The 24,952-nt window shown below is 36.8% G+C and overlaps 1 protein-coding gene across 4 annotated transcripts in view; it reads right to left on the minus strand.

The window, feature by feature from the left end:
• Positions 1–24,952, minus strand: part of galnt13 (UDP-N-acetyl-alpha-D-galactosamine:polypeptide N-acetylgalactosaminyltransferase 13) — an 83,300-nt gene that overhangs the window by 27,264 nt on the left and 31,084 nt on the right. For all 4 annotated transcript variants that reach the window (XM_049485019.1, XM_022680376.2, XM_049485018.1 and 1 more), the window contains exons 4-8: positions 20,991–21,157; positions 20,550–20,757; positions 16,118–16,288; positions 5,574–5,691; positions 5,100–5,280 (exon numbers count right to left, since the gene is read on the minus strand). In XM_049485019.1, coding sequence (XP_049340976.1) covers positions 5,100–5,280; positions 5,574–5,691; positions 16,118–16,288; positions 20,550–20,757; positions 20,991–21,157 — 845 coding nt within the window. The remainder of the gene's footprint in view (positions 1–5,099; positions 5,281–5,573; positions 5,692–16,117; positions 16,289–20,549; positions 20,758–20,990; positions 21,158–24,952) is intronic.

The raw sequence follows: 24,952 nt of genomic DNA on the forward strand, positions 1-24,952 counted from the left end.
TTATAGATGTGCAGGTAATGATGGTAAAGATTTGGTAGAAAGAGTAAAAGCGGACATCTAAATGTAAATAAATTAACTTTTTAGATGATTTTCTAATATTTTATATTTACTTCATAAACACCATGGAATATCATGAAGTAAAGCAAGTTTAATATATTTAAAAATAAGAAGGATGATTAGCACGTTTCACGTTCTGGTAGAAAACCTCAGCTGAAGCTTTCTTTCTGCGTATAACAGACTGTATGCTGTCTCTGTCCTTCCATACTGCCTTTCATCTTGTCCTTTCATTCAGGCCTATATCCATTTATCTGTCTCCATTAAGTATCAATTTCTTCCTCCCTCCCGCTTTCTCTCTCTCTCTCTCTCTCTTTCTCTTTCTCTATACAATTTTTTCTTTTTCTGTCCTTTCTGCCTTTTTGGTCCGGATGTTCTGGCTTAGATGCTATTTTGCAGATTAACTATAAAGAGTCAATTTCAGCCTACATTTTTATATCCATACATAACTATACATATATGGCATGTAATGGTTCTCTTCAAACATTAGGACTAAATTCAAAGCACACTACTTTCTGTCTAGCCATTTCTCTGCAACAGATGCAGCCCCAAAATGCCCAGACCACCCAGGGTTATCCTGCTGCTTTCTGTACCCCCATTACAAGATCATTTATCATGTGCACAGAGCCCTCCCTCCACTGGGACAGCTCTCCAGGAATCCCTCCACCTCTGGTCCCCCACCTCCACACTCCAGTCAACTACTCCTCTTATACCACCGGCAGCACCCGAGATCATTTCCAGCCGACTGCAGATACCTGCAGCAGAAGCAGCAGCAATCAGGAATAAATCATATCACTCGCTGGTACAGAGATGCTGCAGAGTTCTCACCCCGCTGCAGGACCGCGCTACAGCTGAACTACGTTACCCACATCTCCTGTGGGAGCAGGAAGTGAGCGGCTCATGAATACGAGAGCAGCAGAGCTGAACTGAGTGATTCACTGCATGTTGAATGACACTTAGTACAAAGCCAGGCATGAATAAAAGATGGCAGATTCAGCAGCAGAGTGAGACACAGGTCCCGCTGATCCCTGCTGAACACGGAGAAATCTGGACTGTGTGCAGACGTGTGTGAAAGGCCGACTTCAGCAGAAAAGAGCGAGATTGATGGGTGTGATATTTAAGTGAAAATGTTTAGGCTGATGTGCTACAGTAACATGCTGAGTAACAGAGAAACTCCAGTGAGTGACACTGTGGGAGGTCTGAGCTGACTGAGCGCGCTCAGAATTAACATCCGAGCTGAATACAAACGCAACAGACAACAGCACACGTCAGTCAGTGACAGTTTTAACTGCTGTGAAAATAAAAGCTATTGCTTCTGGATAATGAAGCAAGAGGCACACAGCGTCTAGAAGTCTAAATGAAACATATGTTGCAATTAATTTGACTTTTTTTTTTATTAAGCGTATGTACTGAATTATAATTCAGAGAGTAGAACTTGAATAGGTCTATGCTTTTTGTAATATGTTTTTAGTGATCAACATTTTCAGCTTTGAAAATAATTCTATGAGACTATATATTGTCACTGTCCAATAAAAAACAAGTAACTCTCTTATCTCTTTACTACATAATTTAAACACACAAACTGTGTCAAACTTTATTGATGAATGGACCAATAGAAACTCTTCAAAATGACCTGTAAAACACTTTTTACATTGACTTCCTCCTGTAAAGTTGCTGTTTTGGAGATACTTGCTGTTCATTGGACAGAGACAATATGTAGTATATGAAAAAATATATATTTTGCCATCATGTCTTTTTAGGGTTTTATGTTGAATAATCTGTGGATTACTAAAATATATAATCAATTATTCATTTTATCAACTAATCAAAAGTAACAAAGCTTAGAAACTTCATTTGCTATCTAGCAAAAAGACTATAAAGATAAAGTGCCTTACTAAATTATCCACAGTTTAAATGACAACCCCCCACATATAGAAGATAAATAAATTCCAATATATTTTCCTGTCGAAATGTAACACCAAGAATGCAAAGTGGCAGGTAGAGGTTGCTAAAATTTTGGAAAATAACCCCTGAAATATCATTATTTTAGAGGCATATGGGCCATCAGGGTACATTTTTGCGTTTCATATTTTAATTAAATCCTGCATATATGGAATGCATAATTAGTATCATGACATGCTGGATCATTAATTTTTTACTGTTACTGTAAATCATTTTTTTTATTAGTGGTGTGCAATGCAATCATATTACCAAATAAATTGTTATGTTCATTCATTTTGTTGTAGTAGTTTAATCTCCTAATACTTGTTTTATTAATTCAATGTTTCGTCATATCCCCAAGAATATTGTTATCACAAAAATATCCTGAAATGTTGTCCTATTATTTTAGGACCATATCGTCCACCCCAGTTGCAGGTATAAAATATAACAAAACTAATTTTCCCACAATTTTATGAATTAGAAGGAAAAAATAAAGAGACAAATTGTGAAGGAGTCATTTTTAGCATTTACTATAAAATAGCTTGTGTTTCTGCTACATTTATGGCATATTTTGACATGGCTTGTAATGTAACGGTTGAGTGGACTATTTTTTTTTTATTACACTGCACTCATTTCCATTTGAGACTCCCACACCTCACACTAAAACACCACTTCAGTTTCTGAATCAGTTTCTCTGATTTTGCTATTTATAGGTATATGGAGGTATTCTCCTCCACCAGTCTTACACATTGCTTTTGGACAACTTTATGCCACTCCTTGTGCAAAAAATTCAAGCAGATTATTACTGTAAAATGTTACAGCAAAAGTAAAACTGTATTCCACACTGCCATGGTTACACTTTGACAATGAATTTACAGTTTATAGTCAACTATCTAATCAAATATTAAGTTGTATTTTATCTGACCAAGTCAATTAGTCATCATATTAGATTAGTTTTTGTTCTCCAAGACACACATACAACACAACTACCAGTGAAATAACAGTTAAAATGTGAAACATTTAAAGACAAACATCTCTGACTGGTGGACCTCAATTTAGGATTATGGGTAGTGTATTTGTTTCCAAAGAATGGGGGGATATAATATAAAATTTGATAAAGCTAATAACAGAGGGCTTATGGATTTGACTGCAGTGCTCAACATCGCATCACAATCTCATAAATCTTTTTTTTCTGGAATTTAAAATTGTGGTTTCTAATTCCACAACCAGATTAATAGGTGTGATAAAGTATCAGATGTAATCAAATCTGGTTTCTGATGCACAAACGTACTATTTAGGTTTAATACAGAGTTGGGAGTTTAAATGTGAGACAGGCACAGACATCAATCTTTTTTGGGGGGGATATCCATCTTAAAACCTAAACCAAGCAACCAGATGCCCTTCACACTGACATTTAAAACACAGAAAATATTTTTTCCTAGAGCAGATCTAATGACAGTCAAAAATAACCATCTGTAATAGTCAAGCTACTATAGAGTAATTCTGAGGCTCTTTTTATCTGTAGTACCACGCAGTGTGTTTTCTGAGTGGAGTCGCATGCAGGGAGCTCAGCACTGGTCCAGGAGTTTAAGCACTAACATAATTACTCTCTTCCGCAAGAGCACTGCCATGGATGCAAATCATCCAGCCATGCTATTTATAGACAACACAAGGCATTGCTCGAATATAATCAAGCAGACGGCAAGAGACACGTAATTACTCCGAGAGCAAGGCTCACGAACGAGAAGCAACAGGTCTTAGTCATGTGCAGGTTCACGCTGAGTAAATCAGCTCATGTCCAAGTAATATTTCAGAAACTGCAATAGAAAAGTGAAGCACTTTTGTAGACTTTTGAATGTAAAACTGGACTCTGAACTACAGAAATGACTTTTGCATTCAAAAATACACCGATCAAGAATAGCATTATGAACATCCTCCTTGTTTCTACACCCATTATCCATTTATTCAGCTCCACTGATCATATAGGAACTTAAGATGAATAGAACAGCACCAATAAAGAAGCAGATACAGCTTGCTAGCTAATGCTAGCCAATTAGCAAAACAAGCTAATACAGTAGTATATATATAGTATTGGTAGCTCAGCTCTGTGGAGTCAAACACTCTGTCCTTCCTGAAGAAAAATGAGAAGAGAACTTTATCTGAGGAACTCCTGCTGTTGTTCCTCAATGTATCAGTATTTTTAGCCAAGTACCATAGAAAAACAAGAGCAAACAGCGTTCATTCACTCAGAAAAGAGATGAATAGAACTGCGCAACCGATTCACAGCCTAGAAAAAAGTTCCTCTCTTTCCCGAGACAAGCCCAGAATCGATCCTGGATACAGAATCATTTATTCAGCATAAATAAAAAAAAAATCCCTAAAACTCTGGATATGAGGTGCAAATAAACTTCAAGAGAAGTAACTATAGTCCTTTTAAATATATTGATATTGTAGCTTAAAGGATAATACAGTATTAATGCACACTGAATTGAATTGATATGTTAGCTGGAAAAAGAAGGGAATTGCGGTTGGTTTTAATACTGTAATGCCTCTAATGGCTTTATTAATAACAAATTGATATTACACTTATGTTTTACTTGAGCTTTTGAGAAATATTTCTTTGAATACTTACATTTTGAGTATTTTAGGACCATGTATAGTGTTTATGGAACTATTTAAAATATTTATTTGCTGTTGTATCTCTTTTAAAGGTCAATTGTTTAAATGCTTCAGCTGTTTTTCTGATAACGAAGTCTGATTTCTTCATATATTGTAAAATTATCTGGTACAAAGTAAACCCTATAGTAACCAAAGCCTTCATTTAAAGCTTTTTTTGTATATAGTTGTTTTATATCATATGCACTTCTAATAGTACAGTCACAACCCTATATTAACCCTATATTAAAGCCCAGTCAACTAAAAAATACAGTGATATAGTGTGAAACAATCAGAATATTGAAACATAACATGATATACATTTTTGGTCATACCGCCCAGCACTAGTGGAGTTACAAAAATATAAAAGCTGTACAAACAAGGAGGCGGACCATATTGTTATGCTTTATTCATATATTTTAGAACACAACAGAAAAATAAAGTGTTACCTGGTGATATGATGTAGAAGAAGTCTTTGAATTCATCCATCCAGACCTCAGCCAATCGCCTGTTGTTCTTGTTGATCACCTGACCCGTTCCACCAGGGAAGCTGTACGGTGTCGCTTTCCGGAACACGTGGCCCACGTGAGAACACGTGACGATCTCCAGAGAGCCGCCGCACTGCCAAATCTAGACACAAAGCGCTCCAAATATATTTATCAGATTTATACCACAGCTCCTGGTAATTACCATCATCATTTTAAAGCCCCACTATCAAAATAACTCAAATTCACGTTCAACCCAACTTGTTGTGAATTATAGCCGACAAGCGATGCAGCAAACGTGCGGCTTCATCAGTGCCGTGGCAGTTTAATTGGGTTTGGCTGTTCCAGTCAATTTCACCATCATGAGCTGCCAATCACGGTCACTATTAGCAGTAATTTCATTGTTGGCTGCCATCGCATATCAAGTCGTGAACTTACCCTGAAAGACATTTCCAAGTTCTCTCCTCCCCATATGTCCATTCCAGGATCGTAGGTGCCAATCTCCTCAAAATAGCTCCGGTCGATAGAAAACAGGCCGCCGGCCATGGTGGGAGTTCTGCAGCAAAAGTGTACACAGATTTAACAAATCGGAGAAAGCTGATCAAATGCTACATGTCATGGAACAGGAGCTAGTCTTGTGTGTACTTTTGCCATGTTCACTGAAAGCTGAAGAACCTTGCATTAAACTTGTGGGAAATGCATAAGGCAGCGCTTTAACAACAGATCACTTCACACTTCACTATTAATTAACATACTGCCAGGGTTTTCCAATGATGGTGATTTACCGTTTTTGTTTGTTACCAGGGGATGGGGAGGGGTTTGGGCAGCCGCCTTGCAACAGCAATTGTCAAACCTAGCAGAAATCTAGGAAATCTTGATAAGAAACTTAACGAATTGCATATAGCCTTAATCTCAATGTAACAAAAACAGGTCTATGTGGACAAGCAGCTGAGAGGACACTCTATTCATATGTTTATTTAAGGTGAATAATTCTATTTAATTCTATTTAATTATAATTATTTCACCTCCACATGTCCTTCCCACACACTATTTCCCACAAAACAGTGTGTATTTTGTTGTTTGCACTGCCATACAGAAAACATGTCACATAAAGCTAAAAAAACATTGGATTTGGGCCTGTATGTACAACACTGAAAAAAACAAGAGACCACTTAAAATGATTAGTTTCTTTGAGTTTACCAAATTGAAAACCTCTGGAATATAATCAAGAGGAAGATGGATGATCACAAGCCATCAAACCAAGCTGAACTGCTTGATTTCATGCACCAGGAGTGGCATAAAGTTATGTGTAGTGTGTAATCAGCTGTTTAAGACTGGTGGGGGAGGACATGCCAAGATGCATAATTTTCGTTATTTCAGCCATTTTTCATTGTCCGCTAATAAATGCTCTAACTGACAATATTCTTTATTAAGAGTAAATTATAGAATAAAACAACAATGCTCATTTTACTTATACCTATAACATATACAGTGCCCTCCATAATTATTGGCACCCCTGGTTAAGATGTGTTCTTTAGCTTCTCATAAATTGAGTTTTGTTCAAAATAATATAGGACCACGATGAAAAAAAAAAGAGTAAAATACAACCTTTAACTCAAGTGAATTTATTCAGTAGGAAAAAAATCCCACATTAAGAAATAATTATTTAACATCAAATCATGTGTGCCACAATTATTAGCACCCCTGATGTTAATACTTTGTACAACCCCCTTTTGCCAACAAAACAGCACCTAATCTTCTCCTGTAATGTTTCACAAGATGGGAGAATGCAGAAAGAGGGATCTTTGACCATTCCTCTTTGCACATTCTCTCTAAATCATCCAACGACCTGGGTCCTCTCCTCTGCACTCTCCTCTTCAGCTCACCCCACAGGTTTTCAATGGGGTTGAGGTCTGGGGACTGAGATGGCCATGGGAGGAGCTTGATTCTGTGTGCGGTGAACCATTTCTGTGTAGATTTGGCCACATGTTTAGGGTCATTATCTTGCTGAAAGACCCAGTGACGACCCATCTTCAGCTTTCGGGCAGAAGCCACCAGATTTTGTTTTAAAATGTCCTGGTATTTTAGAGCATTCCTGATGCCATGCACCCTAACAAGGTTCCCAGGGCCTTTAGAAGAGAAACAGGCCCACAGCATCACTGATCCCCCGCCGTATTTCACAGTGGGCATGAGGTGCTTTTCTGCATACTCAGCTCTTGTGTTACGCCAGACCCACTTAGAGCATTTGTTGCCAAAAAGCTCTATCTTTGTTTCCTCTGACCAAAGCACACGGTCCCAGTTGAAGTCCCAGTACCGCTTAGCAAACTCCAAACGTTTGCGTTTATGATTGTGAGTGAGAAATGGTTTCTTCCGTGCATGCCTCCCAAACAGCTTGTTGGCATGTAGATAGCGCCTGATGGTTGTTTTGCAGACTTTGTGACCCCAAGAAGCTACCATTTGTTGCAATTCTGTAACAGTGAGCTTTGGAGAACTTTTTATTTCTCTTATCATCCTCCTCACTGTGCGTGGTGGCAAAATAAACTTGCATCCTCGTCCAGGCTTGTTTACCACTGTTCCAGTTGTTTTAAACTTCTTAATAATTCCTCTGACAGTAGATATGGACAGGTGTAGGCGAGTAGCGATTTTCTTGTAGCCATTGCCTGACTTGTGAAGGTCAACACACATCTGCCTCACTTGAATGGTATGTTCCTTTGTCTTTCCCATGTTGAAGATAAATGGCCTCTGTCACGTCATATTTATACCCCAGGGAAACAGGAAATTGTGAATTACTAATTAAATGTTCCTACATACTCTGATCAACTTCGTAAACTACTGTAGAAGTGACAGAAATACTTTTATTAAATTTATTTCCTAAGAATTGTTAGGGGTGCCAATAATTGTGGAACAGGTGATTTTATGAAGAATAATTATTTCTTAGTCAGGGATTTTATTTCCCCCTTAAAATTTACTTGAGTTAAAGGTTGGACTTTACTTTTTTTTCCCATCGTGGTCCTATATTATTTTGAACAAAACTCAATTTATGAGAAGCTAAAGAACACATCTTAACCAGGGGTGCCAATAATTATGGAGGGCACTATACCTATAAATAGCAAAATCTGGTCTCTTAATTTTTTTCAGAACTGTGTATATAATAAAATACAAACCTAAAAAGTCTACTGATTAGCAATGATCACACATTGCAAAAGATATAAATGCGTGTACTTTAAATTCTACCACTACTATTTTCAGCATCTTAACCCGCTGTCTCTCTGACAGATAGAAGATGCTAATTCCACTGCAGACAGCTCACTGATCATGCCTGGCTTTTCTAACTCGTCCCATTTAAAACCCATCAGTGTGGTATGAGTAATTTCTCAGAGGAGAACCTCTCCCTCAGGTTCAGCACTGCATTTTCTCTCCATTTTCGGGGTGCAGGTGCTTCATCCGAGCTGGAGATGGTTGGCAGTGATTACAGATGGCTGCCAAGAGAGAGCAGCTCCCTCAGGTGCCAGACTGGATAAGAGCTAAAAAGCATGAAGATCTAAAGGGCTAAATCATAATGACGTGCTGTTGATCTCACCTTCTGCTAAACAGCTAAACTAAATGGATAAGGGTGCAGCTCTGAAAACGCATCTAATCTGTTTAATGATTTGAGAGTGTTTTAAATGGATGTGGCATTTTATTTTACTGCTATTAGTGTAATTAACTATGTAGCTCTAAAAAGTATACAGAACTGGGGGAACACTTCTTCACTTTTACATTATTCTCCATTCTATTTTGATTTCTGACTTTGTTTCTTAAGCATAATATTTGAATGGCATTAGTCTTACCTGGGGAGGTGTGGTAAAAAGTTCAGATTGCTTAAATCAGATTTTTTGCTCAGATCAGGTTGGGCCATCTTGACGATTTACATTCACAGATGTAAATGATCTGTATCTGTGTATGATGTAAATAAATCTGTCCCTGAAACACCTCACATGCACACATTGATACGTGTATAAACGTCGCCTTTTTCACCACCAACAAAAAAACGTCATATTTAAGGGATGACTCATAGCTCTATAAAGAAAAAAAAATGGATGATTTAGCAGCTCATATGTGGAGCATCTTTTGATGGAGTGGTTTGAAGTACTTGCTCAGGTCGAGGAGGTGAAAAAAGATCAGGCGGCTTGCTTTTGCTGTTTTTGCAGCCATAGCTGCACCGCTGTACTAAGAGATATCCGATTTAGGACCACATATGAAAGTGACTTAAATCTGATTTGAAAAAAATCGATTTTGTCACGTTCACACACCTATAAAAAAAAATCAGATCTGAGCCACATTGGGCAAAAAAAAATCTGATTTGAGTCACTTCAGCCTAGTAATGTGAACTTAGCCTTTGTTACATTGTATTAATTAAGTCTGGTAAGTTTTGGTTTTATACAACAGTTTAGTGAGCGGACTAAAAAATGTAATTTCATGCTGTTGTCATCAGCTACACTATGCGTCTCTCTACTTTATATTAATTGGTTTGTAGAAACTCTAGCTCTCTGTCAGAATCTGGCTCGCCTCACATACATGCGGCCCCACAGCAGAGCGAGTGTAAAGATTATCCCTGGATTACTTTCATTTCTGTTTATAAATAAGGGTTAATCACAGTCTAAGCGTTCATGTCTATACCGGCTGAAAAATGATACTGAATGACAAAAAAAGTCGGATTTCGACAAACCACAAATTCTTTTTTCTACTGTTTCTCTGTTTAAAGACTGGCTCAACTTCCTGATTGATCTGCAATTCTGAATAATCTAGAAAAGTACCAAAGAAGATAGGTGTGAAAATACCCTAAGTGTACCATATACCGTATTTTTTACCGTATTTATAAGGCGCACTTAAAATCCTTTAATTTTCCCAAAAATCAACAGTGTGCCTCCATCCAGTGCGAGCAGTAAATCCACTCCACTGAAGTACAGAGTAATACAGAAATTTCAGTTTAGTTCTCCAGCATCTAGGAGGAGTAGCATTAGCATTAGCTGCTAAACGCTGTTTCCACATTAAGAGTGGACTATTATCAGCCTGTAGCCTGCTCCTATACCCCGGTAAGCACTGCTGGAGCGGTTAGCCGCTAATGCTAATGCTACTCCAGCCTTGGTGCTGGAGAAATTTGAGAATCTAAGCTTGTAACTGTAAATAAACAAAAGCACTTTACTCACCCAAATAAACAGTTTTCAGGAGAGAAATCTGTGTAGATTAACATGCAGCACTCGTTTGACTTCGAAAGAAAGACTTTTTTAATACAGATTTGTTTACTTAGCTTCGCTTTACTTAACTTAGTAAGCTATCCCCCCATCACAGCGGTGAGACCTGCTGAGTTAGAAGTACCTTATAGTGTCTCTTAAAATGTGCCTTATAATCCAGTGCGCATTATGTATAAAAATAGACCAAAAAAAATAGACATTCACTGATGGTGTGCCTTATAATACAGTGCGCCTTATAGAGTGAAAAATACGGTATATTAATAGCATGGTGCCACAGCTTCAGGCTAACATCTGTAAAAAAGTGAAAGTAATTAATACTCCTATTACAGCATAAATATAAGACACAAGTAATTCCACACCAATGTTTAAAAGCAATACCATACATTTTAAGAGGTGAAATTCCTTTTTATCAACTTATTTAGATCTATAATATGCTTTTTAGGGATTAAAAAGCAGAAAAAAAAAACAATTTATAGCATTTATAGCTAAATAAATAGCATGTTAGAATGAGAACCTTAGTGCTCTGTCAGAAGCTCAAGAGCTCAAAGTTCCAGCAGCACTGGACAGCTCCAGTAGCTCCAACAGCAGTGATACACTCTCAGCCTTCCTGAAGACAATGACTCACGACTTCCTCCCAGCTCTCCTGCATTTTCAAAAAGACTCACTCTGAGACATGCAAATTACCTGAAGAGTGAGCTCACACTGAGCGCTTGAGGTACTGAATTAGGCTGAGTATATTACCACGTAACAGTAGAACCTCACAGTAACAGACTTCCTCTGCTAGAGGTTTTAACTGCTCATACTATGAACTAACTAACCAATCTTAAATCTTCAGCAGGGAGTTCCAGAGAGCAGAGTCTGAGGTTCATATTTGTATTTGAGAGGAAAACATTTTGTCTGTCCCAACAAATATGTTTATTTGGATTATATAATGATGCACAAGTAATTTTAGTAAAAAAATATTATTTTATTATTTATTATGTTATGACTTTTTTTATGCCGCTGGTACAATAATAGAAAAATAATGATTTTTTTTACTTTTAACTATTAATTATAGTTTGGCAAAATTATATTTTGGGACATTTGTACTGCCTGTAAAAAATCTAGAATAGCACTGTCCATCGCAGTCCACTCTGTGTAAATGCAGGGTGCCATTATTGATACATTAGTCATTGTGCTCATTCTTACAAAAACAAACACATAAATACACACAATGGGCGATATCATAACTATAGGATTATTGTGTAATTATCGTTACAAACCTAATGCCATGCGATCTTTATCTGTATGTGTTTTTAACAGAAATGTTTAGTAAAGTAGAAGTACTTCACTACTGTATGTAGGTACTAAAATACTGTATCTGTGTCTACCGGAGTATTATTTTCTAATTCTCCTCCTTCCACTTTTACTTCACTACATATGTTGGATAAGTTTAATACTTTTATGTTAGGAATCATTTTATCACTTTTATCACTAAAGTCAGAGTGGTAGATTCTCTGCACTGTCACCGGGTTTGATGAAATTCCCCATGATTCAGTGAATCAATTGATCGAGCTGATCCTATAAGAATACGTTACTGCTCTCATTCTGCCTTTATTGCTGAGAACTTTCCACTGCTTTCTGTAATAACTACACAATACACTACTGTACTTTTACTTTCAGTACTTCACTTTTAATTTTAGAAAAGACAACTTGAAATATTTTAGTACAAAAATATTAAATACTTTAGTACTTCCACTCATGTGTGGTTCCCAATTTAAACTGTCAATTACCCAACCTACTTATTAGGACTCCCCCTATCACTAGCGGTGCCCCAACACAAGGAGGGTGAAGACTAGCACATGCTTCCTCCAATACATGTAAAGTCAGCCACCGCCTCTCTTTTCTAACTGCTGCAGATGTAGAATTGCTGAGTAGCATCACAGCGCACTGGGAGGAAAGCGCAGCAACTCGGTTTTGATTCATCAGCTCACAGACGCCTGTGCTGATCGACATCACCCTTTGAAGTGATGTGGGAAGAGAGAACGCATCTACCCACCCAGAGAGAGCAAGTCCAACTGTGCTTTCTCAGGGCTTCGGTGGCTGATAGCAAGCTACATGAACCTGATTCGAACTGGCGATCTTCATAGTAGCAGCGCTTTAGACTGCTGGACCACTCAGAATCTCTACTTTTTTTTTTTTGCACTAAGCAACAGAAATACCAAACTTGTTAGAAGTACAGCTAGGTGTATATGATTTTATTATTTTTGTTTATCCTTTTTTTGATAATGTCAGATAGGGAGCAGGAACGAGACGCAAGTGCGAGAATTTATTGAAAAACACAAAATAAACAAATAACTCAAGAAACAAATAAACACTGAATATATGGAGACAAGAAAAAACAACGGAACATATAACCTCACTGACGTGAGAATGTACAACCATGGACAAGTGAGACAGAAACAAAGGGAACTATATTTAAACACACAGAAGGGGACAGGAAAAAGAAACACCTGAAGGCAGGTAACGAGGGGGGCGGAGCTACAAATGAACAGGTAAGCACACAGACAGGAGCATGTGGAGGAACACGAGACTGGGGCGGAGCTACAAATAAACACAAAAAGAGCACATAGACACAGAAACAGACAGGGAACAAGGAAAGGACGTGACAGATTAACCACATACAGAATATTTTAACCCATCATTTGTGGCAAACTGTTTTTATTTAAGTCACTAAATCACTGAGACCTCGAGGTAAACTTGTTACCACTAAGATTATGCAAGAAAATGCTAACTACAACACTAATTGTATTCTTCTGTTGTGCTGTTTGAGTCAGAGACTGTGCTTAGTGTTCATATCTATAACAACTTGACATTATAGGCAAATGCAGCATCAAGAGTTTAATTGTATATATATTCAGCTTGAACAATGAAATGAGCACTACTCTCCCACATGGGCAAAGGTGTTATTCACTATGTATGACCGTGACAATTTTCAGCAAACAGTGCTGCATAAAGAGGTGCATTAAAATCTCATCAATATTCACAATATGCCTAATTTAGTTTCTCCATAAAAGATGACAAAAAAAATCCATTGTGAATAAATCAAAGATATTATGTATTTGATACACTTAGCCTTGGTTAGAAAAACTATCAGACAAAAGAAACAGTACTTCAGTCTAGACATATGAGACAGAGAGCTGGAGTCACTGTTAACAAACCTAATTACATCAAATTCAATTAGCTGCCTTGTTCTGGAATCAGTTGCAGATCAACACAAATTGCTTCCATGATTGCATGAGCTCCGTTATTGTTTCTCAATTATGTATCACTAGATCTTTTACCAGAAGTGTTCTGTACAGAACTGTAAGATACAAGAAAAAAAATGATTCACATACTTTGTAAAGACATATAATATATTTTAATATGTTGACAATTGTGAACTTGGCATTGGGTTCTGATGCAAGTTACTAAGGTACTTAGAACACACATACATTGTTGATTAAATTTGCATTTGCAGTTACATTTTAAGCTTGGTAAAATTTACGTTGTATTTGATTATGTTAGCAATTTATTATTAGATAAGTCTAAGATCAATCCACACATACCCAGATATTTAAAAAAATCTGAATATTGGTATTTTATGCCATTAAAATAGAAGTAAACTGTACAATCTATGGTTTCAGCATTACAGGAGGTGAAATATAATAAGGCAAATGAAATAAAAATGTTACAACATTTTTGCTCCTTGAAATTCAGCAAAATTTTATAGAAAATTCAGCTGAAATGTTCTTATTTTTTTTCTTATATCAGCCCAATATATATTTTTTACTATAATGTTTAAGTGAATCATATATGTATGAGTATAATAATATGTATATGCCTCAGTGCCAGATTACTTTTACAATATATTTTACTCCAGTCAAAAATACAATAGGAGCATCATCAAGATAATCATGTTGGGTAATTTATGTTTGTCAGAAATGTCCTGTATTTGTATATATTCCTGTATTATATATAAATAAATATATTTTTAAAATCTGACATTGTGATAGACTCTCAAACCATATATTTAACAGATGCAAATAAACTGAATAGCCTCAGAGTGTTATCTGTGATGAACCGAATGTTAGCAATCAGGCTAGCAAGGTGAAGCCTTCTGACTAGATCTGCTAAACATTATTATTTTTCGTCAGACTGATGGTTAATTATTTACTGTATGACTGACTTAAACAGTGTGTGCAGTGTTCCCTTTGTCTGTAATCAAACTGGACTTTGCATTAAAAATAACCCAGAGTTTGATGGTATTGTAAACAGACATAAACACAGGACTTGCACAGTGGGTTTAAAAGAGATAAGCATACAAAAAAAATGCAACTGAAATCTCCTGCAGCACCGGACAGCTCTGATAGAAAATCATCAATGACTCACTACTTCCTCCCAGCTGTGCTCCACCATCATTAAAGAGTCAGTCTGAAACGTGTAAATTACCTGAAAAAGCCGAGCCGGGAAGAGATAGAGCTTCTAAATTAAGCTGAGTGTGTCAGTGTAACAGGAAAACCTCACAGTCAGAGGTTTCTTCTTACGGTGTCTATAATGGGCTTAACCTAATGTGTAAGACCTTCGGGCCACGTCATGTGACCCTGACCTGTGGGAAAGGTTGCTTGACTTTACCTACTTATCATTGCATATGTCAAGAGGAAAACCATTTCCATTCCAATTTTATTATATGATTAAACAAAAAATCATTATTTCTCAGCTGACAGTGAAGGTGTGATCTCCAGCTGAACACTTCACAAGTCATATAATTACTGTTATTTGTGTTTATTCTAATATTACTAATAATACAATAATACACTTAGACTCTGTTCATACAGCAGGCAAAAAGGGTCGAAATCCGTCAGATATGTCACTGATGTGTTATTACTATTACTATGGATATGTGAACAGCATAAAACACACTAAATGTGAGAGTTCAGTTAAGATTTGGCCCGATTTCATTTGTCGTATTGATATCTGCAGAAATGTGACTCCATCTGAACAGCCAGATCAGAATTCATGTGATTTTTAAGTAAAGGAAAAGATAAAAATGGACAACAGCAGTAAGGGAGGTTTTCAGTGGTTGGAATCAGACAAACACATATTGCAATTGCTTTGTGTTTCTAAAGAAATGGCTAAACCTGGCTACAGTAGCATAAAAAAAACATATGAAAAGTAGTGGTGTCAATCGATTAAACAACAAAATTCTGTGATTAACTGCGATTAATCGCATTTGTTTTTCTTCAGACGCTAATTTTTAAAGTGGATATTTAAATGTAAATAAAATGTGGGAAATTAATGTAGGAAATGTAAAATGCAATTATATGTATATTAGTGGTGTCAATTAAAATAATAGTATATATTTGAATGTTTGAGGGTAGATCAATGTAGGGTGCTGGAATAAAGAATGCATGATGGTAGAGAGAGGGAGAGATAGAGATAGAGAGATAGAGAGCGAGAAAAAGAGAGAAAGAGAGAGAGAGAGAGAAAGAAAGAAAGAGAGAGAGAGAGAGAGAGAGAGAGAGAGAGAGAGAGAGAAAGAAATAAAGCTCTCTGACCGGGTCTGAGCTGAAAAACACAAAAGCCAAAGAAGTGGCCACTGCCAAAAAACATTTTTTACAGTGAGTCTAAATGCATTCTCAGTGATAATCCTATCTGTCAGCCAATGAAACTCCTCGATAGCACCTGTGATTCTTGTGAAGATGATCACTCAAAGTTATCAGTTCTCACCTGACAGGTAAGGTGCGATCTCCTTTGCGCCTGTCCATCTCTCGCTGAGGAACTGGATACCATCGGAAGTTCAGCTTCCAGTTGAATCCTCCATAAGTCATGTCTGAGCCCGCCATGTACTCAAAAGTCTCGTCACTGATGACGTCAATGATTGGGCAGACCACAGCTTTCCTAGAACAGCAACAAAAAACTTACATTACAAACAGAATTTTAATCAAATCCCTTAAAAACAGATGGGGTCACTGAAGCCACAGAAATTGGTCTAACTGAGATGGTAATAAGCAATTTCAGTTTGAAACGCTTTATACAAATGACTCAGCTGACCTTACTCTACCCACCATCAAGCTGCGTAAAAGCTCATAAAGAGCATTCCAAATTTCAGGTGGTTGGGAAAAAAACTGCTTTCTTGGCAGGAACTCATGCACTTAGTCATATCTTCCCCAGAATAAATGTTTCATATGAATGTAGCTCTAGAATTGGACTTAATTTTGTTCTTAAGGAAAGTTCTCACAGTGCAGAGTCCTTGTCATACCTTTGGCCCAAAACTGATTTATTATTAAGTTCTAACAAGATCCAGGAGGCATTTTGGGCACCTAAGCACATTATTCACAACCATTTATCTCAGCAAAAAGAGTTGAGCTTGTAAAAACTTGTAAAAAACTTGTACAAACTCCAAATCTCAGTAGAACAGGTGCAGATAAACATAAATCATCAATTTCTCATTTTTAAGAAAGTAGGTAATACTTTCTGAGCTAATTAATCTAAAGAACAAACAAGACTTGGTTAACGCTTGGAATTCTCTTTTATAACTCAAGACTAGTGCTGTAAAAATTGTCATTGCACTAATGTCTGGAATAGTGTTCACTATAATGTATACAGCTCTGGAAAAAAATAAGAGACCACTTCAGTTTCTGAATCAGTTTCTCTGATTTTGCTATTTATATGTATATGTTTGAGTAAAATCAACATTGTTGTTTTATTCCATAAACTACGGACAAGATTTCTCTCAAATTTCAAATAAAATATTGTCATAAAGCATTCATTTGCAGACAATGAGAAATGGCAGAAATAACAAAAAGATGAAAAGCTTTCAGACCTCAAATAACGCAAAGGAAACAAGTTGATATTCATAAAGTTTTAAGATTTCAGAAATCAATATTTGGTGGAATAACCCTGGTTTTTAATCACAGTTTTCATGCATCTTGGCATGTCCTCCTCCACCAGGCTTACACACTGCTTTTGGATAACTTTATGCTACTCCAGGTGCAAAAATTCAAGCAGTTCAGTTTGGTTTGATGGCTTGTGATCATCCATCTTCCTCTTGATTATACTCCAGAGATTTTCAATTTGGTAAAATTAAAGAAACCGATCATTTTTAAGAGGTCCCTTATTTTTTTTACAACCGAATTGAGGGGTTTTGGACAAATACAGTAGAAACTAGACAAACAGTTTACAGATGCCCAAGAATCACAGAGCCTGTGTTACATACATTTATGCATGTTTCTTGAATAGTTTGCCTCTGCAGCAGCTGAGAATCCGTGTTTGTGACACTCGGGCCAATGCCAAAAAGTAAGGATCAGAATATAAAAATTTAAACTATATAACGACACAGTTATACCAAGCAGACATTAAAGAGCCCCAGTATGCTTTTTCAGTCGTGATTTCTTCTGTATAACAAGTGTCTAAAGAGTTTCTAATATGTCTATCTAAGTGCTGACTTAAATAACCCATAAAGGACCCATGTAAAAGCTTGTGGGTGTGTGTAACACGATATTCACGCTAAATGTAATTCCACAGCACCTTAAGCTTCTCCTCAGTGAGATGTAAATGGAATATAGAGGGAGGTCAGACAGACGCACAGCACTTATATAAAGAGAGTGAATCACATCTTCTAATGGAGAAGCAGACTAAACCAGAGAAAGCCAGAGAAGAGAATTCAGAGGCACTAAAATGGTAAAGCATTCAGAGACCAAAAGAGGCATAGTACTCTTTAAAAAAAAAAAACTAAACTGTTAAATAGGCAGTCTAAATGAGCTTTTAAAAGACCAACATTAGTTCTGAATAAGAAAAAACAGTAGAGGTGGAAGCATGGTGTTTTCTATGGTATGTCTGAGGTGTTAAAACTCTTTTCCAGACAGGTCAGACTTTCTGAGCTAATTATAGGAAGTTGGAACAGGCTGTTATCAACCATTCAGCACCAGAAGAAAAAATGTGAAATGAAATGAAAATCACATAGCAGTACAGCCACAAACGATTCCCCTTAACTACCCCTGTATCTACTGTGACTGTAGATTCTGCTTGTCACAATAACTATATTTGTTCGGATTATATTCTGTCCCAAAAAAATTGTGATAAACAATAATATTGTTATGTTAGGACACTATTATGCCAATTATAAAGTATTAAAATAAATAGCACAGTAATGCAAATACTCCTTAAAAAACAGTGAACTCTTATATCATTATAATTTTAACTTTGGAATAAAAACATTTTTTTAAATCCCAAATAAATCAAACCTAAGTAAACTAAAAATCCTGTTTTTAAAACACATTAATTGACTCTTCTTGCTAAGATAAACATAACTGAAAATACTGGGATCAGCAAAAATGATTGAGGTTAGAGATGGGACGATCAATCGGCAGTGTATCGGTATCGGCCAATTTTTCAGCCAAAATACGGTCTCGGCGATCGGCCAATGTTCCTTTGATTTTAGATGATCCGGAGTTTAGGGTTAAGCAGTTAAGCAGTGCTGTTTGTGGATGGGCGGTGAAAGGGCTCGCTTACAGGAAGCTGCAGTTCCTCATCCAACCACTAGCAGGAGCTGCAGCAGCAGCAAAACAAGCCCCGCTGTCTTTACCCAGTCAGAGCTACAGCCCAGCCACGGGCTACAGGGCTCAGCTCAGCCAGTCTGGAGCGTTTTTACAGTTTCTGCAGTTCATTTGTGTATGAAATAAAGGTTTTAACCCAACTAACTGGATAATACAGCTCTCTACAGTTCATCTTTCAGCCCAACCAGTGAGACATGGAGCTGGTTGGGCGTCACGGAGTCACTGCTGGGATTACATTATAAACAGGTCAGTTAGCGCGCTGCTAACCTCAGGATGTTTATAACTACGGAGTTTAGTGGACACACCACGGCTGCAAGGTTAGACTGTTGAAGGCTACTGAAGACTATTAAAGGCTATTGGAGGTTATTGAAAGGGTTATTGGAGCAGAAATCAGTAAAGGCTGGTTAGATAAGTGATTCACGTCCTCGTCCCTTGCTGCGGTGAAACTTTTATATCTCTGTTTTATTGCTGTAACTTTACTTACTATAAAAATATGGCGTTTAAATCAGGTCCGCGCTCTTAATTACAGTTTGAAGATTTTTGCCCAATCTAAGCTCTAGCTGGAGTGTTAGATTAACGCAGTCTTACACACTGCTTTTGGATAACTTTATGCCACTCCTGGTGCAAAAATTCAAGCAGTTCAGTTTGGTTTGATGGCTTGTGATCTATCGTCTTCTTCTTGATTATATTCCAGAGGTTTTCATTTTAGTAAAATCAAAGAAACTCATAATTTTTAAGTGGTCACTTATTTTTTCCTGAGCTGTATATCAGGGTATTTAAGGTTTAATAGTATATCATAGTATTCATTTATTCATTTTAGACTGGGACATCTAGACGTTTTCATCTTATACAATTTTTTACATACCGTACCGTACCACTAAAATAGTGGCCATAGCCGACACCGATTATTCTTAAAAAAAAAAAAACGGATATAATACTGCTATAATTCTGATATCATTGTGCATCCCTAGTGTTTTAGTGTATGAAGTATAGAGAGTTGTAGCTCATGTAGGCGAAAATGACAGAATGTAGCAAAGTTCTTTAGTGCACTCACTAAACTGGAGTGTGAAAATAAAACTAAATAGACTAAATACAGGTTAACAAACACATGAGCCTTGCTTCACTGAACCTCTGGTCCAGACACTCCCTCAGACGTTAGGATCATCTGTGATGATGTGCCATGCCAAACTGAACCAGCGTACAGAGTAGTCATGTTCTACTTAGATTCAGGAGCATGAGAAAGGCCTAAAGCTATAAATTATACACTTTGAATTACTACATGACAACAGAAACTAAAAGAATAAATAAATCAGACATTCACCCTGTCAACAGCAGCGACACTGGCCATCTGAGCATCTATTAATAATGCATTCATCTCGCTGTGTGCGACTAAACAGAGCACAAACACAAAGCTCTTCTCTGTTTGATTTCTCTATTTATATTCATTGTTTTACACAGCAGTGGAAAGGCCCAGCACTTCCAAAAACAACAATAAAAACAACTATAATTTGCTACTGATCATTCAGTAAAAGCACTGAACACTCTACTGGCATTACTACTGTAGTCTTTCTAAGCTCTCTTTTGGCCGAAGCGGACAAACCCACCTGTCTTCTTTGATCCGTGACAGCAGAGGTTCCAGCCAGCCCACCGTGCACTCGCAGTGCGCGTCCAGGAAGGTGATGACCTGGCCTCTTGTAGCAGCAGCACCTCTTAGCCTGGCCCGGATCAGACCGGAGCGCTGCTCCATCCGCAAGATCCGCACCGGCACCTCCAAGGTCTTCACATAATCCTCCAGCTTCTTCTTCAGGAAATCTGCCAAAGAGAAGAGAATGTGTGGTAAGCCAAGCTTTCACTTCTACTCTCTGTACTTTCACCTCAAAACCAAGCTTTCACTTCTACTCTCTGTGCTTTCACCTCAAAACCACAGCAATGTGAGAAAGCTGGGAAAGAGCTGGGATGGCCTCTGAGTATTTATGTTTCATACAGTTCCTCTTGCAGAAATAAATACACAGTTAAGCTCAGCTTATTATTTCAGAGAGCCCTACCTCTCTCACTGGCATCGTCCACCAGTAGAATCTCCACCAGCAGATGTCTTGGAGAGCGATTGATGACACTGTGCACAGTGCGCAGCAGAGTGCTCCACGCCTCATTGTGGAAAACTATCACAATGCTAGTATTGGGAAGGTCGTCCGGGTACACCTTCGTCTTACAGCTAGAAGAAAAAATAAAAGTAAGATTTTTAGCCTTTTACACAGCAGCAGGAGAAGCAGGGCAGCATGACGAAATCTACAGCTCTGAAAATACATTAAGAGACCTCTAAATCAGTTTATAGGTATATGTTTAAATAAAATGAACATTGCTGTTTTATACTATAAACTATGGACAACATTTCTCCCAAATTTCTCATTTTCTCCAAATAAATTTCTTCCAAATGTATTTGGAGAAAATGAGAAATGTCTGAAAAAACGAAAAAGATGCAGAGCTTTTAGACCTCAAATAATGCAAAGAAAACAAGTTCATATTTATAACGTTTTAGAGTTCATTTTCATGCATCTTGTCATGTTCTCCTCCACCAGTCTTACACACTGCTTTTGGATAACTTTATGCCACTCCTGGTGCAAAAATTCAAGCAGTTCAGCTTGGATTGATGGCTTGTGATCATCCATCTTCCTCTTGATTATATTCCAGAGGTTTTCAATTTGATAAAATCAAAGAAACTCAATCATTTTTAAGTGGTCTCTTATTTTTTCCAGAGCCTTTATATCAGGGTATTTAAAATTTAGTAGTATATCATAGTATTAATTTATTTTTGTATTTAGGCAGGGTATTTAGAAGTTTTCGTCTTATTTTACTTTTTAACATACAGTACCAGACAAAAGATTGGACACACCTTAACTTCCGTGCTATTTTATTGTTTTAGGATGTACTGCATTGTAGATTAATACTCAAGTCATTCGAACTATGAACAAAAACATATTGAATTATTTAGTAAACAAGAAAAAAAAGTGTTGCACCCCTTATAATTTAGTCAGCTTTGAGTTAATCACCTGTAATGGCTTTCAGTTAACAGCTGTGCCTGGTCAAGAGTTAATTACTCGAATTTCTTAAGTAAATTCTATTTGAGTAATGTTTTAATCCATATTATGTCAAGAACTACCCAACTAAGTAAAGAAAAGAACATAAATCAGGGTCACTTTGAAAATACTGACGTGTAGTTGCAAAGACCATGAAAAAAGTTATAATGAAACTGGCTCTCAGCAGGACCATCCCAGAAAAGAACAAACAAGAGTTACCTCTGTTGCACAGAATACATTCATGAGTTTAACAATTTTTAAAACAGACTTTGAAAACTGATTATTAAATTGGCTTTTAGCCCATTATAAAGAGTAAGCATATTTTACAGGTAAACAATGGCTTACTACAATACATATACTTACATACTAAAGTATATATCAAATATTTATTATTTGCAAAATAGAAAAAAAACTAACAATAAATATGCAAAATTCTTTTGAAAAAATAATGGAATTTTATGGACAGCTTAAGTTGATTTTTTTTACTCTAAAATGTCTTAAGTTTCTCAACATTATCTTAGCACTTTCTGTTGCATACCACAGTACCACGGTTAAAATAAACAAATATATATCTCATCACTGCCACACATAAACCTTTATTACTAATTCAACAATTTTATCCACAAATTAGTTAATATAAATTTTAAACATTAGATAGAAACCCATAGAGAATCAATCGCATATTCCTGTTATCTACATTATCTAAAGATCTAAAGACAGCTGGTTTAACCCAGTGTTTGTTGAAGGAACATCAGTATGATGCAACACCGAGTGTTAAAAATAGAATTGTGACATATGTCAGAAAGAGGATTTGTCACATATGGTGTATAGCACCGCACGACATCCTGCTCTGTCACTAATGGCTTTATGTACAGCTTCATTAAATCTAACTGACAAAACATTATGATTCTCTCACACACACTCTCTAGTGCCATTTGCTGTTAGGACAAGGTGTTGGTGGAAGGAATAGAAGTTGTCATTCCATTCTCAACTATGTAATTAATTACACCAGTATGTAATTCTTTTTAATCTCTTAATAGATTATATATTTAGCCTTAAGAATATGTCCTTCTTATGCTTTCTGTTAATATGAAAAATTATTAAGTGAGACCTTTAACGCTTGTTTCAATGAGCTACATCTAATAAAAAGAGTAATTTCAAATTAGTTTACAGTGGCATCAATATGAAAAATTATACAGTCTTCAACTAGATTTATAAAGCACTGCTGTTTCATTGGCTTCGGGGCCACCTTTTATAATTTGATATTTATTAATGGGGCTAAGGTTAAGCTTTGAATGGGGCTAAGCTATTTAGATGGACAGGTAGGGTCAATAACAAAAGAGCAGCATAAATAAACAACATACCAAAAAGGATAGTGAGGCAGTCCAGGGTTATACACAGAAAATCCAATATAAGAGTTAAGGAAAAAAGGCGAGGTGATAAACAAAATGGGTCGATAACAAGGCAATAAATAGAACATAGGCAAGGGGAAGGGATGGCCAAAATCAAAACAGATTGGTAACGATAAACAAAACAAGAAACACTTTGTATGAAAGCTAGTAAACTAGGTGTAATACTCAGCAAGGACAGGAAGGAAATGAGGGGTATGTATACAGGGGAAAACAGGTGTGAGCAATCAGTAGCTTGGTGAGTGGGAACACTGTAGCGAAACAGGCAGACTGACAGTCAGTCTGTCAGTCTGCCTGTTTCTGCCTGTTTCGCTTGCCTGTTTTACAAAAAATAAAAAATAAATTCTCACAGATTCTGACCACTAACCATAGATAAAATCTAATAATTTTTTGCATATATTGTATATTAGTTACTGGGGTGTCAATGGACCTCAACTCTTTAAGTGCATGCATTGCGGAGTTAAACACCTGGTTGCAGCAAAACTTCCTTAAATCAAATTCAGACATTTTGCTGGAAGTTTTGCTGGTTGGAACAAAGACATTGATTTCCTGTTTATCAAATTTTTAGGTCAATATTGATGGTGTTGATATCAGACGTGCCCGCTCTGTTAAGAACCTTGGCTGCCTAATCCTTAACTCTGTTCTCACCTTTGACTCTTATATTAAGCTAGTCATGAAAGCTAGCATGAAAGCTTTATTATTTATGCAGTATTGCTTAATTACATCCCATGCTTAGTGATGACGATGCTAAAATGTTAGTAAACGCCTTAATTATTCTTTCACGCATTGATTCCTGCAACTTATTGTTATATAGTCTCCCAGTTAAACTACTAAATCGTCTCCAATACATCCAGAATTCTGCAGCTAGGAAGCGTACAGGACACATTACTCCTGTTCTCCAGCAGCTGCTCTGGCTTCCTGTTGAGTTTAGGATTAAATATAAAATCCTTCTCTTCACCTTCAAAGCTCTCCATGGTCTGTGTTCTTCATATCTGTCTGAACTCATTTCTCTGTATTGTAATTCCCACTGTCTTTGCTCTTTGGTCTTCTTACTGTCCCCTCAACCAAACGTTCTACCTTGGGTGTCTCTAAACTCTGAAACTCTCTTCCTACTCCACCTTTTTGCAGTTGCTCAACTTTAACTTCCTTTAAATCAATGGTAAAGACATTCCATATTTTCCGACCAGTAGCTTTTTCCTTCTATGCTGTTTTTTCCCTCTCCCTGTTTTTGTAAAGCATCCTTAGGTTTGGACACTATATAAGTTGAACTTATTATTATTATTATTATTACTATTATTATTAACTCACATTCCTATTCATCGTAATGTGATTCAACATTAAAGTAATAAGAGTAGGATATCCAAATTAAGTAGATTAAAGTTTAATGCTGAAGATGCACAACCTCTTATCAGCCTTGCAGCCCAGCTGACTGAGCAAAGCCCCTCACAGAGAAGCTAAGCATCGTTTTTCTTTCTTTTTTTCTATGTAATATATAACAGACCTGCTTCTGCAGACGTGAACCCC

The sequence above is a fragment of the Astyanax mexicanus genome, chromosome 11 (assembly GCF_023375975.1).
Source record: "Astyanax mexicanus isolate ESR-SI-001 chromosome 11, AstMex3_surface, whole genome shotgun sequence".
NCBI lineage: Eukaryota > Metazoa > Chordata > Actinopteri > Characiformes > Acestrorhamphidae > Astyanax > Astyanax mexicanus.